Consider the following 14,268-nt stretch of genomic DNA (forward strand, 5'->3'; position numbering starts at 1 on the left):
TAAAAGAATGAATTGCAGCTTACATGTTGATTTTTGCTGTATCTGGTGGTATTCAATCAGCACACAAAATAAAATGTTACAGCATTCTGCAATGAGTTACAGCACAAACAATTGGAACTAAGGACTGGCCTACGGATGTTTCACAGCCCTAAAAAGAAACAGCAAAGAACAGAGTTGAAAAGTTACTGGCTAGTTCCTTAGCAGCCCCCTTGGCAACCTAGGCGCACGTTTCAGATGCGGTTATGACAACAGCATGCATCTGTAATATTGTTAAAGACCTTGGAATATTTACATTTGTCATCCAAAAAATCTCAGAAGGATTAACAAAACAAAAGTGAATAAACAAATATCAATGTTTAACTTAATTTTTTAAAAAACTTTCAGCCAGGTGGAACCTCAGCTCCCCACCCAGAATGACTGCTCTGCAGGGCTGAAGCCCAGCACACAGAGCAATCAGCCTCAGCCGTAAACAGTTTACAATCTAAGGGATACTTCTAAAACAGGAGATTATAATTCCCATTTTACAGGCAGATGAAATAAGGGCACAAAGCTGAAACTGCTCATCTACAATTTCATATTAAGCCAGTACTGCTGACAGAAATAAAGCTCAGCGAATCTGAGCTATAGCTACCTGCAGAAATGCATAGGTTCCATTTCCTTAAAAAAACATTAAAGCTGTGTAGAAAACTATCAGTTTGAAGAAATTAAGGTTTGCCTTGAGGCCCTACCTCTAACTACATAGCTCATTTTATTAACGACAGACTATTTATCTTTGTTGTTAACGTTTACATGTTGTAACAAGCTCTACAGACTGCAAAATACTCCGTTTTGGAGGTTAAAATGCTCTGCTACAGAAGGAGACAGAGACTTCAGCAGACATACAGGGCTGGATATGAACAGAAAGGGCTTCTGTTAAATAATAACGAAGTGATTTCTGTGATATCTTGCTCTTGCTGTTCAAAGATGTACACATTTTAAATATTCTGACAACAAAAGCCTGTAAGATGCTCACAGCACACTGCACAGCTTTCTGTGCAATGCTGTGTCAGCTCAAACCCTAGCCATTTTGCTGTCACGGATCTGAGATGGGCCCTCGTAACTTGCAGCACCGTGCAATCCTTCTGAAGAGCAGCGTGCCTGATGTTTCAAGGCAGAAATCAGGATGGGGAAAGAGTCATCTGACGACTTCATTAAACAGGGCACAGAGCACGCGGACATCTATCAAGGTAGGCATACCTGCAACGCACATAAGGGATTTTTGTTTTACCACAAAATCTGATCCTGTGAATATAGCCCTGTAAAATCAAAGAACTGCTCGGGCATTTTGGGAGTTTTTCTCTCAGCTTGCATGCGCTAGGTCCTCCTTGTAAGAACATAAAAAGCACTCTGTTTTGTGTTGGGTTTTAAATCGATGAGGAGAGGTACTCAGAATTAAATACAAAGTATAGTGGGTGTTTCAAAAATGAAATGACAGAAATCAGCTCAGAGATTATAAATCTCAAGCATCATCAGTGGATTCCAAATTGAACCATGAGAATAAATAATTTACATGGATGGTTTACCAATATTAGAAGGAAAAAATGTTTCTTTATAAAAACTTATATTGTTAAATTTACCTTTTTCTCAGAAATGAAAACAATGCTATTTGCAGACTGTCTCGCAGAAGTATATGACATGCACTATTTCATGGTAGTGCAGACGTCTTCCAATTGCCTTAAAAAACAAACGTTACCACAGGACTCTGCCAGGATGTTATCGGCAGCTGCCACCTGTTAATCTGTCCAGCTTTCTTTGCTTTTGCAGGAGAAAGAACAAACTTTACCCCGAAAGAATGCACGCAGCTTCTATCAAAGACTGTGTAAGCCTCTTCCCGTTACCTATCTCCACATTTTTCAAACGTTTGCCCATATGTAACCTCTGAGGCAAATACTATTACCGCACCTTACAGAGGAAAAAAATGAAGTGCAAACTTCTTGTTCCAGTAAAAGTCAACGGGAAGTCCCTAATAAATATTACCTGTTCAATTTTATTGCTAGAATGACATGCCTGTGGTCACCCTGGGAGTCCTCTACATAACAGAGAACAGAGCTAAGCTGATGCCACGTCCTGGGCACGACTACAAGCCTTAACAACAGTAAGGAATAATGTAGTCACTCGATCAAGGAGAGAATTCAAGACCTGGAACTATGAACATCGCGTTTCACAGCATGCAGAGGCCTGAAAGACTGAGAAAATCATAGAAAAATCTATTTTTCTGTTTTAAGTATTTGAGCTGGGAATATTCAGTAACATTGCTGGGAAGGAGAGGACTTAGGCTAAGAAACAAACCATGCAAATCTGAAGCAGGAACACCCCTTGGAGACTTGTGCTCGAAGCAATTAGGGAGCGCAAGCCGCAAACCACCGTGCGCACATTGCAGACAAGTGAGTCAGCTGGTCAGCAAAAGGTCCTGGCCACCCAGTGTCCTCTGGGTGGGACAAATAAATGGACTAAAGCTGCCTAAACCCCACTGGCTTTCCATAGTGCTTGGCTCCTAATTCAGTTAAGCATTTTTGACAGTGTTCCTTAATGGCCGAAAGCTTTGACTAGGAGAGAAAATTCCGTGTCTGGAAGTACTTTCAATTCACTCGGCATGGGCATCTTGGAGATTTCACAACAAAAGTCTGATTACAGCTACAAAGAATAGAAATATCTGTCGGAACAGAACAAAGTTGTAAAATGACTTTTTAAAAGGATGACAAAGCAAACCTAGCAGCCTAAAGTGCTAAAATCACCATGATGTGGATTTCAAATTACCCCAAGATACTAAAGAATACAAATCAGGCCTTTCTCAGAGCATTAAAAACACTGCATTTTATAAACTGCTGTTACTTCATTTGTTCAGATTGTAATTTCAGTGGAATGACCAAAAAAAAGTGCGAGTTAGCATTAATGAAGCCCTGTGACTGCAGTTAAATAACAAGCACGGGTCTCCTGGAATTCAAACCTTCTTTCTCCGCTGGAGACTTTCCAGAATCTTTGCTATCCACTCCTACATCCGAGGAAGCATGCTTTTGTTTAGGCAGGATCCTTTGGGAATGATGAATTGAAAAACATTACTTCTTGCTAACAACACTCTAACAAGTCATCTTGATCCTCAGCATGGCCTACACTGAATAAACTCTGTCTACAATCGCTTTCTCTGCCCCGCTTGTGGGAATCACGTAATATACGGTATGAACTCCAGCAAAGACTAGAGTGCAATGCAGGAGAGGAACTTGGGATCTTCCATGTTTCCCGTGAAGTGCGTGACAGCTTCACGGTATGCTCAGATCATGGTATGAGATTTCTAAAAGGAGGTTTCTGAAATTTCCTAATGCAAACTGCGACGTTGTCTTTGCCAGAACACTGACGAGCAGGGACTGCTCAACTAGAGCTCAGTTTCAGGAGGTGTTGACTCCTACTGCTGTCTTTAGATACATCATTCTTTACTTCAATCTGCGTGAATAATGACTGGAAACCCAGCTGCTAAACCAGCTAGTCCATCTGTTACCCCATATTAATAAATGCATAATTATTATGCTCATTCCCACCAAAGATCTCATGATTCACCAAGATTGTCTTTTGTCTTCTACTGAAGCATATAGCGTGCGCATAAATGTGGCCATGGATCCTAATAATAGTAGCACAGACTAAACTATTATTTAGTTTCTTTTTGGTGTCACTTCTGTCTGATGATAACATGAACCTGGTCCTTGAGGAGCAAGCTTTCAGTTGAGACTGCTCTAGAAAGCTTAATACGATTTAAAGCCAAGGGATACAACAAATCCCAGCGTCAATCCAAGATTTTGTCAGTGACAAAAATTTTGTCAGTGACAAAATCTGACCTTTGGACACATTTATGATGCTTCGTGCTCAGAACCCAGGCAGAGCATGGCTACCACCAGGCTAAAAATACACAAACTAGATATGAGATCACAAGCAAATTGGCTGTTTGACCTACTATAATCAAAGAGGTATTTCTCAAACAGTGTATTCAGGAACACAGCCTTTAAGAGTATACCATGTCCAAAAATTTTCCTTTGGTACAGTTATACCAGGTCTGTTACATCCTCGTCGTGGATGACAATCCTGGATTTTTGCTGTAGTGTTTCACAGAGGACTGGTTCAGTGTCTCCAACACTTTGCTTATCTGAAGTTAATGAAACAGAAGTCCTTCCTCTTTTCATTTGGTGAAATGAGTCAATGATTTTCACTGGAGGAAACACTGGATTCCTTTCTCCATACCTATTGATGTTGAACATTCATATGAATTTCTTTAACACAGGAACTGATGTTTTGTTACTATGCTTAAAGCAAATACTATCTCGCAAGAGGTTACTGACTGGGCTGGCTATCTGATTCTACAGCAGTGGATAAAAATGAAGAACAACAAGAGCAAATATGGCCCACGAATCGCATTTCTCAAATTCTGCCAAACTCTGCCACAACCATGTGACAACAGATACCAATGCACTCAGAATCTTCTTATATTAAAGGATCAAGTAAATCACATATGAATAGTTCCTCAGGAACATGGAAGTTTCAAGTTCCTCTATAAAGAACACTGATCATGAGCTCTGCAGGGCATGTATGTTGTTTGGCTCCATACTCGACTAATGTCTGAATAAAGAAATCTTGGCACCGGATTGAGAGACTCCCAGATGCTGTTACCATAGATATTAAATAACAAAAACAATTAAAAAAATTTATCCCTTGATTGAAGTTAATGGTCAAAAACCATTTTCTTAATTTTATTTTTGAATGGGATGAAGTTTGGAGACCACACCTGATGTCAAGTGGAATAAAACAAGACTTGTAGCAAATTCAGAGTTTATCCTTAATTTTCCGTAATTGTCCTTAAAGAAAGCTGAGAAAACCTTGTTATTTTAAAATTAACTTCTGTCAAAACAGAATGTTCAAAGTGGTTTGAATACGTAAGTAATCTGAAGTAATCTGATGCTAATTTGTCTACAGGAAAAGATAAATCAGGAATCTGAGATGATGGCTTAAATGTTTATTTAAAAGGCATTTAAAATCTGTAGAAAATGATGGATTACCTTCCTGAGTTTCCCAGATGCCAATAAATCTTTTCACTCAGTTTTGCAAAGAAAGTAAGGCCTAATAAAATATTTTAAAGTATCTACATTCTACGGGTTTTTTAATAACTGCTCAAAGTTCTTAATAAAAATACTCAGTAGTTTTAGTTCTTCAGAGTAAACTGAAAGTCATTTTTAATGGGAAATTTAACTGTGCTAGCCCCAAGTTGTTCGGGTCCTTTCTGCAGCCCATCCTGGTGCTTTTACAGCCAGATGTTTATGGGGCCAGGCAAACTGCTATTATTCAGGAAGGCCTCCAGTCACTGTCGTGGGGCTGCCTAAATTGCAAAAACAAGCAATATCCTCAATCCTTTCCGTCCAGCATGGGGGGGCAAAACTTGAGATTTTTACGGTGGGTCAACAGAGAAGCTGTGTTTACATAATTTAGCTTGGATATCGGCAAGTGCGGTGTTATTTTTACAGATGATGTTGCCCCAGCTGATGCTACCATAGGAAGAGATAAAGTAATTTAGTCTCTTGGAGATTATCTTTACAGATATTCTAGACATTTCTAGACAATTTACAATGTTCTAGACAAGTAAAGGGGTTGAGTTTTTCAAGCGCCGACTCCATTTGTTCATATATAATCACTATGGAAACAAACTCTAGAAGTGACTCATGTAAAACCCATTACAGTTGGTACAAATTATTGCTTACAACTTACTTTATTTGCCTACATTAGAAATATCGATGAACATACTATCGCAGAACCTGGTAAGTGTATTGAAACCATTTTTTTTCCTCTAAAACAGTATGAAAGCAATGGGCAGGATCCCTGATTCCATCGAACCAGTTGGCAGAGGGACATTTTCCTCGCTGCCTTCCTTTGGGCTGCGCTGACCTCCAACTCTTGACAAGTTTTTCAGGCGCATCGCTATGCGGGGAATGGCTGCGGGCCACAGCGCCGCATTTCGAGCAGCGCTCTGGGGACCCATCCAGCTCAATCCCCACAAACACTCGCCAAACGAGCCTTCATCCCCCTAAAAAAACATCCATTTTTAACACCCCGGGATGGATTTACCGCCTCAGAGCCCGGCAGAGGAGGCCCCGCCGCCCCGCCTCACGTTACCTCGCTGCCACCATTTTGCCTTCCTCACCTCACGGCCCTTCCCGCCGCAGCTCCCGCTCCCCCCGGCGCTGCCCCCATCCTGCGGGGAGACCCCCACCCCACCCCACTCCCACCACCACCTCTCAGCGGGCAAAAAGGGAAAATTTTGGGCTCGCCTGGCACAACGAGGCGGGCGGAGGTCGCTTCTGCGTGTGGGGCGCACGGGGGAGAGCCCAAGGAAGCCCCCCACCCCCCATCACCCCCATTTCCACGCAGCACAGCTTTACAGAAAAACGACACGGTGGTTATTATTATGTTTTTTATTTAGAAATAACACCGCCGCGGTAAGGAGCCGCACCGGCCCCGCTCACCGCCCCTCACCCCGGCTCCGCGCCCCCCTCCCCCGCGCCGCAGCAGCAGGGGCCGGGGTGGAAAACCCCGTGCCAAGGGGGGGGGGAGGCGGAGCGGGAGGAAGGAGTGCGGCGCTGTCACTCCACCAGTACTGCAATATCCTGCCGCGCTCTGAGGCGAGGGGGAGACAAAGTAGTTCCAGACTCCGCTGGCTTCGCGGACCCGTGGGGCTCAAGGACCCCCTCGGAGCACCTTAGCACGCGTGTTCAGGGGAATCGCTAGGGAAGGGGCCTCAGTTTTGGAGGGATTCGTGGGGTTTTGGCTGTGGCGTGAGGTGTATATCCATGCGCAGAGCGAAGCGCAACGAGTCCGGCCGCGGGGCGGATATATAAAGCGGCCTCCGCGGAAGCTTTGCCTTTTCAGTTGAGGACAGCGCTCGTGATCGGAACATGTCAGGCGGCTCCGCGGACTATAGCAGGTATGGCGCGGCGCGCAGAGGCCCCGAGCCTTTTCTTTTTTTCCGTCAGGAGGCTCCGTAGCCTGAGCGGAGGCGCAGGGGAGAAGAAAAGCAAGGAATTGTTGAGGGGGACGCTCCAACGAGCGCTCTGCGGTGAGACGGCGCCTGGTGCCCTGCCCGCCCCCCCCCCCCCAGCTTCTAGACGCTTCCATCCCGCCTCCCCCTGACTTCACGAGGGATCTAGTTCTTTTCCTCAGGGTTCGTGTTCTCGCTGTAGGTTTTCTTAGCAACCACACATCCCGAAAAAGGGCTATTTTTATTTTCCTTAACTTAACCGCGCTGCCGTATAATTAAAACAGAGGAGCGCTTTGTTACGTTTTTCCCCCCGTTTTTTTTAATTAATAAACGCCCCCCCTCCCGTGGTTCTGCCGTTGGTTCGCCCCAGCCCTGAGGGCCCTGCGGCGGGCGAGACCATTTTTTCCCGGGGGGGGGGGGGGGTGCGGCCCTCTGGGCGCTCGCCCGGCGCCTTCCTCCGCCTGCTCGCGGCGCCCGCTTTGCGCAACCCCAGGGGTGGAGCTCTCGCGAGACTTGGTGACGCGGGCGGGGTGGGGGGGGTGGAAGAACCGCAGCGCCCCCTCTCCCGCCCGGCGCTGCGGCGCCGCCATTTCCCCGCCGCCTCCCCGCGCGGCTGCCTCGGGAGGGGGGCGCTGCGGGGCGGGCGGGCCTCGCCTCCCTATTCCCTGCCTGAAACGCGGCGGGGTGCGACGGCTCGGATCGTCCCGTATCGCGTTACGAGCTGCGGGGAGGTGGGCTGCAGATTACGGGCGGTGGGCAGAGCGGGAGGCTTACTCGGTTGGCACAGCATCAGAGCACCTGCTGGAATGATCTGTCACGGGTTTCAGCGGGCAGACGCGGCTCTTGGCAGCCGAGGGTGGTCAGCTCCCTTCCGCATGTTGTGCTAACTGCTCGTTCTCTTTGCTGGCAGAGACCATGGCGGCCCCGAGGGAATGGAGCCCGATGGTGTCATTGAGGTGAGCACATGACCTCGTGTAAGGACTTGAGTACTGATGCAGAGGAATGGTGAATGCAATAATGTATTGTTTTCTTCCTTGCAGAGCAATTGGAATGAGATTGTTGACAATTTTGATGATATGAATTTAAAAGAATCCCTTCTAAGGGGCATTTATGCTTATGGTTTTGAAAAGCCTTCAGCTATTCAGCAGAGAGCTATTATTCCATGTATCAAAGGTATGCAAGTGATTTCATGTGCTATTGCTAATATCAGATAATGAGGAAAATATTATAAAAGGTATATGCTAATAGTTTTATTCGTGTATTGATGCCTGTTTTTAATCTTTATTGAACAAGTGATATGATGGTACACCATCTTTCGGGGCTGACCTGAAATGGAGAGAACTCTTTAATGCTGATCACTTATTTCAAAAGGAATACAATAAAACAAAATATGAATGGCCTATGTGGGAACAGTAAATGTGTATCCTACTTTTTTTAGGGTATGATGTGATTGCTCAAGCTCAGTCAGGTACTGGCAAGACAGCCACATTTGCTATTTCCATCCTGCAGCAGTTGGAGATTGATCTCAAGGAGACCCAAGCACTAGTATTGGCCCCTACCAGAGAACTGGCTCAACAGGTATTGATAGTGTAGCTAAAAAAACAAAAGCTATTTGTGTGTTGCATAGGTTTCAGGTTTCACAACTGTGAGACAATAAACAGACTTCTTAAGGGGCTGTAACCAATATCCATTCAGAACCCTTTTTATGTTGAGTAATGGGGAAACTAAACTGGCTTCTGTCCCACAAGTTCTCTGCCTGCTTGAAAAGTCGAGTTGCAATGCATGTGGAGGGTATGCTGGGGCAGAGTTGCAGGAACCAGCTCCTATGCTGCGTGTAGTTCTGAGGGAGCATCTCCAAAAAAAAAAAAAATGTTACTCAAGTACAGTGTTCTGAGTGGAAACTTAAGACTTCGGAAGCTCTTTGAACTTGCATGCAGTTGTGCAACGTGAAAACTGCAGTGCGCATGTAGTCACTTCATTGTTCTTGTAATCCGTGATGTCTTGACTTAATGTTACATTGCATGCTTACTTCACCCTCAAGGCTTGGTGTTTTGTTTTAGTAAGTGGAAGTGCCTGAACAAAGCTTGCAGGATACTTAGCACTAATATAGTTCAGTAATGGTGGCTTTTAAGGTAAAATGTTGAGAGCAGAACTTGGAGGAGAAAACAGATCGTATATAACTTAATCTGTTTTTCAACTAGAATATACTGAGATGCCAGTATTACAGTGAAGATTCTTGAAGATAAATCTAAAAACTAGATCAGAAATCTAAAAACTAGATCAGACAGGCAAGAATTCTTGAAAAACCAAAGCTAGTAGAACAAAAACATCTGATGGTACAGTCTCTTTCTACTTTGAAGAGTAGGTGAGGTGCGACTTCAAAGCCTGGCACATAGCAGTGTACTTCTACACTGTGTAGCAGCTTTCTGCAAGTGCTTTATGTGCACGTATTCCCAGTGCAAAATTTGAGTTTGCTTTGCAGGCCTTCCATGCATCTACTAAGCCAGGAAGAGTTGCTTTTTAACTAGCTAACTAGTAAGGGTGACCTGAAGACCAATTTAAATATTTAACAAGCAGTTGGGCAGAATCAGTAGCAAGACTTCTGTAGTGATTAGCAATGTGTAATCATTGTCTAGCCCATAGTCCATAAGCAGCAGTGATAAAGGACTGATGCTAGCAGTAGCTGCTACTAATGGAAGGCTTTTATCTTCTAGATTCAAAAGGTAATTCTGGCCCTTGGAGACTATATGGGAGCAACATGCCATGCTTGTATTGGTGGCACAAATGTTCGCAATGAAATGCAGAAGCTTCAGGCTGAAGCTCCACACATTGTGGTTGGAACTCCAGGGCGTGTGTTTGATATGTTAAACAGACGCTATCTTTGTAAGTATGAGTTGAACTTTGCTTTTGATAAGAAATCATTAGTGTAAATTTCACATCTGTAAAGAGCTGAAGTAATGAATTTGCTGTCACTGTAGATAGTATGGGACTACTCAGTCCTAAGGGAGAGTAACATTAGCAGTAGTACTTAATATGTTCTTGAAACTTCATGAAATGTTTTTTTTTTTAATAGCACCTAAATGGATCAAAATGTTTGTTCTGGATGAAGCTGATGAAATGTTGAGCCGAGGATTTAAGGATCAAATTTATGAGATTTTCCAGAAATTGAGCACAAACATCCAGGTAAAAAAGAAGTGTGGTTGAAATGATGGCTACAGGCTTGGTTACAAGTAGCTGACAAACAAGGAATTTCTGTCCTTGTCTAAATTAAAGCTGTTGGGTGCTGTCCTGTCTGCCTCGCAGAAGGTCAGGATCTGTGTTCTAAGATAATCGTGATGGTAGTCACTGATGTAAAGGTTGACTTCAGTGTTCTGATGGTGATGGACCTGAAGCTAATGTCTTTTGTACATGCTGACGTGGAGTAAATGTTCTCTAGGTTGTGTTGCTGTCGGCTACGATGCCAATGGATGTGTTGGAAGTGACCAAAAAGTTCATGAGAGATCCCATTCGTATTCTGGTGAAGAAGGAAGAACTGACACTGGAGGGTATCAAGCAATTCTACATTAATGTTGAAAGAGAGGTAGGTATGAGCTGTGCTTCTGGTTAGAAGAGTTAAGAAACTTGATTTTTTTTTACCTTCTTGTTAAAGCACTGTGCTAAAATTGCAGAAACTGAGGCTCAGCTTTGGTTTCTGTAATAATGCTAGTAGAGTACACGCAAGAAGAAGAAAAATGATGCACTGGATCGAAAATGACTAGGGTGGACCTCTTTCTTAATGTCCAGTGTCCTGTGTCTTAAGATTCGGTGCAACAGTTCATGCAGAAACTTTACCTTAGGTATTCCTCCAGTTTTTCTGGTCATGTTAATTATAAATGCATGTTAGGGCATGCCCTAATTTGACCATTACTTCAGAGTTCTTATTCCTGCTAATTTTGTTCTGTTCAGGAGTGGAAGCTGGATACTCTCTGTGATCTGTATGAGACCCTGACCATTACGCAGGCTGTTATCTTCCTGAATACAAGGAGAAAAGTGGACTGGCTTACAGAGAAAATGCATGCCAGAGACTTCACGGTCTCAGCTCTGGTAAGAACTGATACTTACAACTTGTGCAGCGACGTGTACATACAACAATCCCTAATGAGCTACACTTGAGTAAAAGCAGGAAAAGTTATGATATAGCTGTGTGGTGCTGTATTATCGTTCCCCCTGCTAAAAGAAAAACGTTTCCTTCTATCCCTACCTGCTTGGTTCCCACAGCAGGTAGGGACGCTGGGTTTCATACATCCTTCTGTTTTGAGAGGATATTCCAGTCTGGAATACTGGAACCGTAATAATTCTAACTCCTTAACTCTACAGCATGGTGACATGGACCAGAAGGAGCGGGATGTTATCATGAGAGAGTTCAGATCAGGATCAAGCCGTGTCTTGATCACTACTGACTTGCTGGTGAGTATCATCTCTTGGTGAGCATGCTCTTGTTTTAATCTGGTGCCAAAAGCTTCATAACTCAGTGAAGGTTCTTGTAGCCTGAACTATCTGGAGCCTTTTGGAAGAGTGAAGACTATGCTCCACTATGGACTACACAGTTGTAGTTCATCACTAACAAAGTAGTCAACAAAATCAGGAGATGAGAAATGTAGTCAAAAGTCTGTGACGTGTTAAAGATTCCATATTGCTTTCCAGGCTCGTGGCATTGATGTGCAGCAAGTTTCTTTGGTTATAAATTACGACCTGCCGACCAATCGTGAAAACTACATTCACAGGTTAGTTTGCTCTGCCCTGTAGTTGGCTCATTACACCGAGTGCCATGTTCTCAATAGAAATCAGCACAGAACCTCACCTATTTTCCTGTTAGTCATTTTTGGTGATGGGAGTGTTACCCATCCATGCATACAGTAACTGCTAACAACAACAAAAACTAGCAGAAAGTAAGCTCTTTGGCTTGACAAAAAGCCCTGACTTGCATAAATATGGTCCTGAAATGAGGGAGGAGCAGAACTTTGAGACAAAAAAAAAAAAAAGCAGTGGGAAAACTTAGATGGATGAAGTGTTCAGCAGTGGCTAAACCATGCGTTGCTGAGATCTAGGGAAACTGCCAGATGCTGAACTACATTTTTTTCTAGGTTGCAGAGTGTGATGACAGAAGTTATTATTGGAAGTTATTGGCATAGCATCTTGAAAGCAGGGTTGTTAGCTGGATCTGTAGGTCCCAGCTGGATCTGTAGGTCCCAGCTACTGTTCAGTTGCTGCTGCTCAGTCACTGGCCCTTAACGCTTTCAGCAGACTAGTAGTACAGAACTGTCTTCATTCCTGGAAGTCTAATTGTGTGTTCATGTTGTATGTCTTGTTTGCTCTTGGTGGCTCCTTTCACAGTGGTATTCTTTCCTCTGTGGTGTGTCTTCTGGTAGCAATTGTTTTTTTCCCTAGGTTTAGTTTACTGCCTTTAGTGACTGTCCCTAAATGAAGTAAACTGTGCTTTGTTACTTGATGTAAAAAAATACAGGAGTCGGTAGCAGCAGTTGATGACACAAGATGGTGCTCAGAAACGGCGTTGACGTAATTTAGGACGTGGATTCGTAAGCGGCACAGTTTGAATAAAGAGCGAGTCGGTATTTATATATTTCTTTTGTCATGATTATTTGCTAAGTTTTGTGAGCCATTGTGTGTGTTTAGCTCATAATGATCAGGTGCTGCATTGTGCAGTTGCAGGAAGGTAGAACTGATGGTGGGTGTAACTAATAGCGTTTGACAGCCTTGTGTTTATACAACTATGTTGAGCTTATTTTTACAAACTAAGTTTTCCCACTGGAAACAGTTTCACTGAATTTTAATTCAGCAGTCACGCTGTTCCATGTTACTGGATACAATTGGATTAATGCAGGAACAGTCAAATTTTTTGGAAGACAGTTACCTTTTGTATGCCATGTGCTCGGCATTGGATGCATGTGGTATGGGGTTTTAATCCTCATGGAGGGGAGGGAGACAGCTAGGGCTTCATACCACAGTACCAACCATTAAATAAAGATCTTATTTTGCAGCCAAAAGAGTAACCTTTTCTGCTCTGCTACTCTCCATAGGATGGACACTTCTTCTGTACTGTTGGCACTAACTGCTAGTTTTTCTTAACCAGATGTGACTATGGTTAGCAGCTAGTCGTGTACACACGGCGTAACTGGCCGCTGGCAGATAAAAGATCAGCAGTTAATGAATGGATCGTTTTAAATATTTAAAAAGCGAATTGAGTAGTTAACTTGTGTATAAATGTGTTCTCTGTTTTGTGCAGAATTGGCCGAGGTGGTCGTTTTGGCAGGAAAGGCGTGGCTATAAATTTTGTCACTGAGGAGGACAAGAGGATTCTGCGAGACATTGAGACATTCTACAATACTACAGTGGAGGAGATGCCCATGAATGTGGCTGATCTCATTTAATCCCTGGGGAGGAGATGGTTTGAATGCAGTGCTCGCTGTTGCTGAATAGGCGATTCACAACGTGCATTGTGCTTCTTTCTTTGGGGATATATTGAATCTTGTCTCAATGCTCATAACGGATCAGAAATACAGATTTTTGATAAGCGAAGCGACTTTTTGTCGTGAGCTCTTGTGGGGAAAGCCACTGGCTTTATCCACTTTAGGGTTAGACTGTTGGGGTTGGGTGGAAAGTCATGGGGTCTGTAAATTTTTTCTTTATTAGAAATTTATTTCCTAGTTCCATAGAAGTGGTTGTATTAGATGTTCTTTATCATTTAATAATTTACTTATGGACTAAAAGATATAAGTGCTGTATAAAATCAGCCAATTATGTTAAACTAGCCTACCTTCCTTTATTGTATGTACTTATACTTCAGATTGAATTGGAAAGGCCTTTCAAAATCTCTAAACTTTTATAAGAGCATTAAAATGCATTTGTTTGATATGTATTTATTCAATAAAGTATTTAATTAGTGGTAAGTGTGATCTGGACCCTGTTGCTAAGCCCCAGCAAGCAAGCAATCATACTATTGTCTTAGTTAGGGTTAAACCCAGTAAAATTTGCCATATTGCACATGTCTTAATGAAGTTTGAATGTTCAATAAAATACTTCTATATTCACTTAAATTGTAAATGGTTCTTGGTGGGGGATGTCTTTTTATGGGTGAGTGAGTGCATGTCAGTGCTTGGGGCCTAGATTTCCCCTTTCAAAGAGGGGGCTTTAACTCTTGTGATTGCAAGGGCCTTGTGAGG

General features: G+C 43.3%; 1 protein-coding gene and 3 non-coding genes across 5 annotated transcripts; all 4 read left to right on the forward strand.

The window, feature by feature from the left end:
- The first annotated feature begins 6,637 nt into the window (after window positions 1-6,637).
- On the forward strand, window positions 6,638-14,136 carry EIF4A2 (eukaryotic translation initiation factor 4A2). 2 transcript variants are annotated; one of them, XR_004780344.2, is made up of 12 exons: window positions 6,883-6,994; window positions 7,959-8,004; window positions 8,089-8,221; window positions 8,487-8,626; window positions 9,763-9,931; window positions 10,122-10,231; window positions 10,485-10,628; window positions 10,994-11,131; window positions 11,405-11,494; window positions 11,732-11,811; window positions 12,552-12,657; window positions 13,332-13,480. XR_004780344.2 is itself a non-coding variant. In XM_035557205.2 (11 exons), exons 1-11 carry the CDS (start codon window positions 6,966-6,968, stop codon window positions 13,474-13,476), a joined length of 1,224 nt encoding a protein of 407 aa, XP_035413098.1. In that variant the 5' UTR covers window positions 6,638-6,965; the 3' UTR covers window positions 13,477-14,136. The 2 variants fall into 2 exon arrangements, 1 of the variants encoding a protein (XP_035413098.1); XM_035557205.2 differs by lacking the exon at window positions 12,552-12,657 and having other exon boundaries at window positions 6,638-6,994; window positions 13,332-14,136.
- On the forward strand, window positions 8,339-8,409 carry LOC118253215 (small nucleolar RNA SNORD2). Its single transcript, XR_004780363.1, has one exon. It is a non-coding gene; the product is annotated as a small nucleolar RNA SNORD2 (small nucleolar RNA).
- Window positions 10,683-10,863, forward strand: LOC118253219 (small nucleolar RNA SNORA81). The gene has a single exon (XR_004780367.1). It is a non-coding gene; the product is annotated as a small nucleolar RNA SNORA81 (small nucleolar RNA).
- Window positions 11,205-11,332, forward strand: LOC118253216 (small nucleolar RNA SNORA63). Its single transcript, XR_004780364.1, has one exon. It is a non-coding gene; the product is annotated as a small nucleolar RNA SNORA63 (small nucleolar RNA).
- Window positions 14,137-14,268: the final 132 nt, after the last annotated feature.

This window comes from Cygnus atratus, chromosome 9, assembly GCF_013377495.2.
Source record: "Cygnus atratus isolate AKBS03 ecotype Queensland, Australia chromosome 9, CAtr_DNAZoo_HiC_assembly, whole genome shotgun sequence".
In the NCBI taxonomy this organism is placed as follows: domain Eukaryota; kingdom Metazoa; phylum Chordata; class Aves; order Anseriformes; family Anatidae; genus Cygnus; species Cygnus atratus.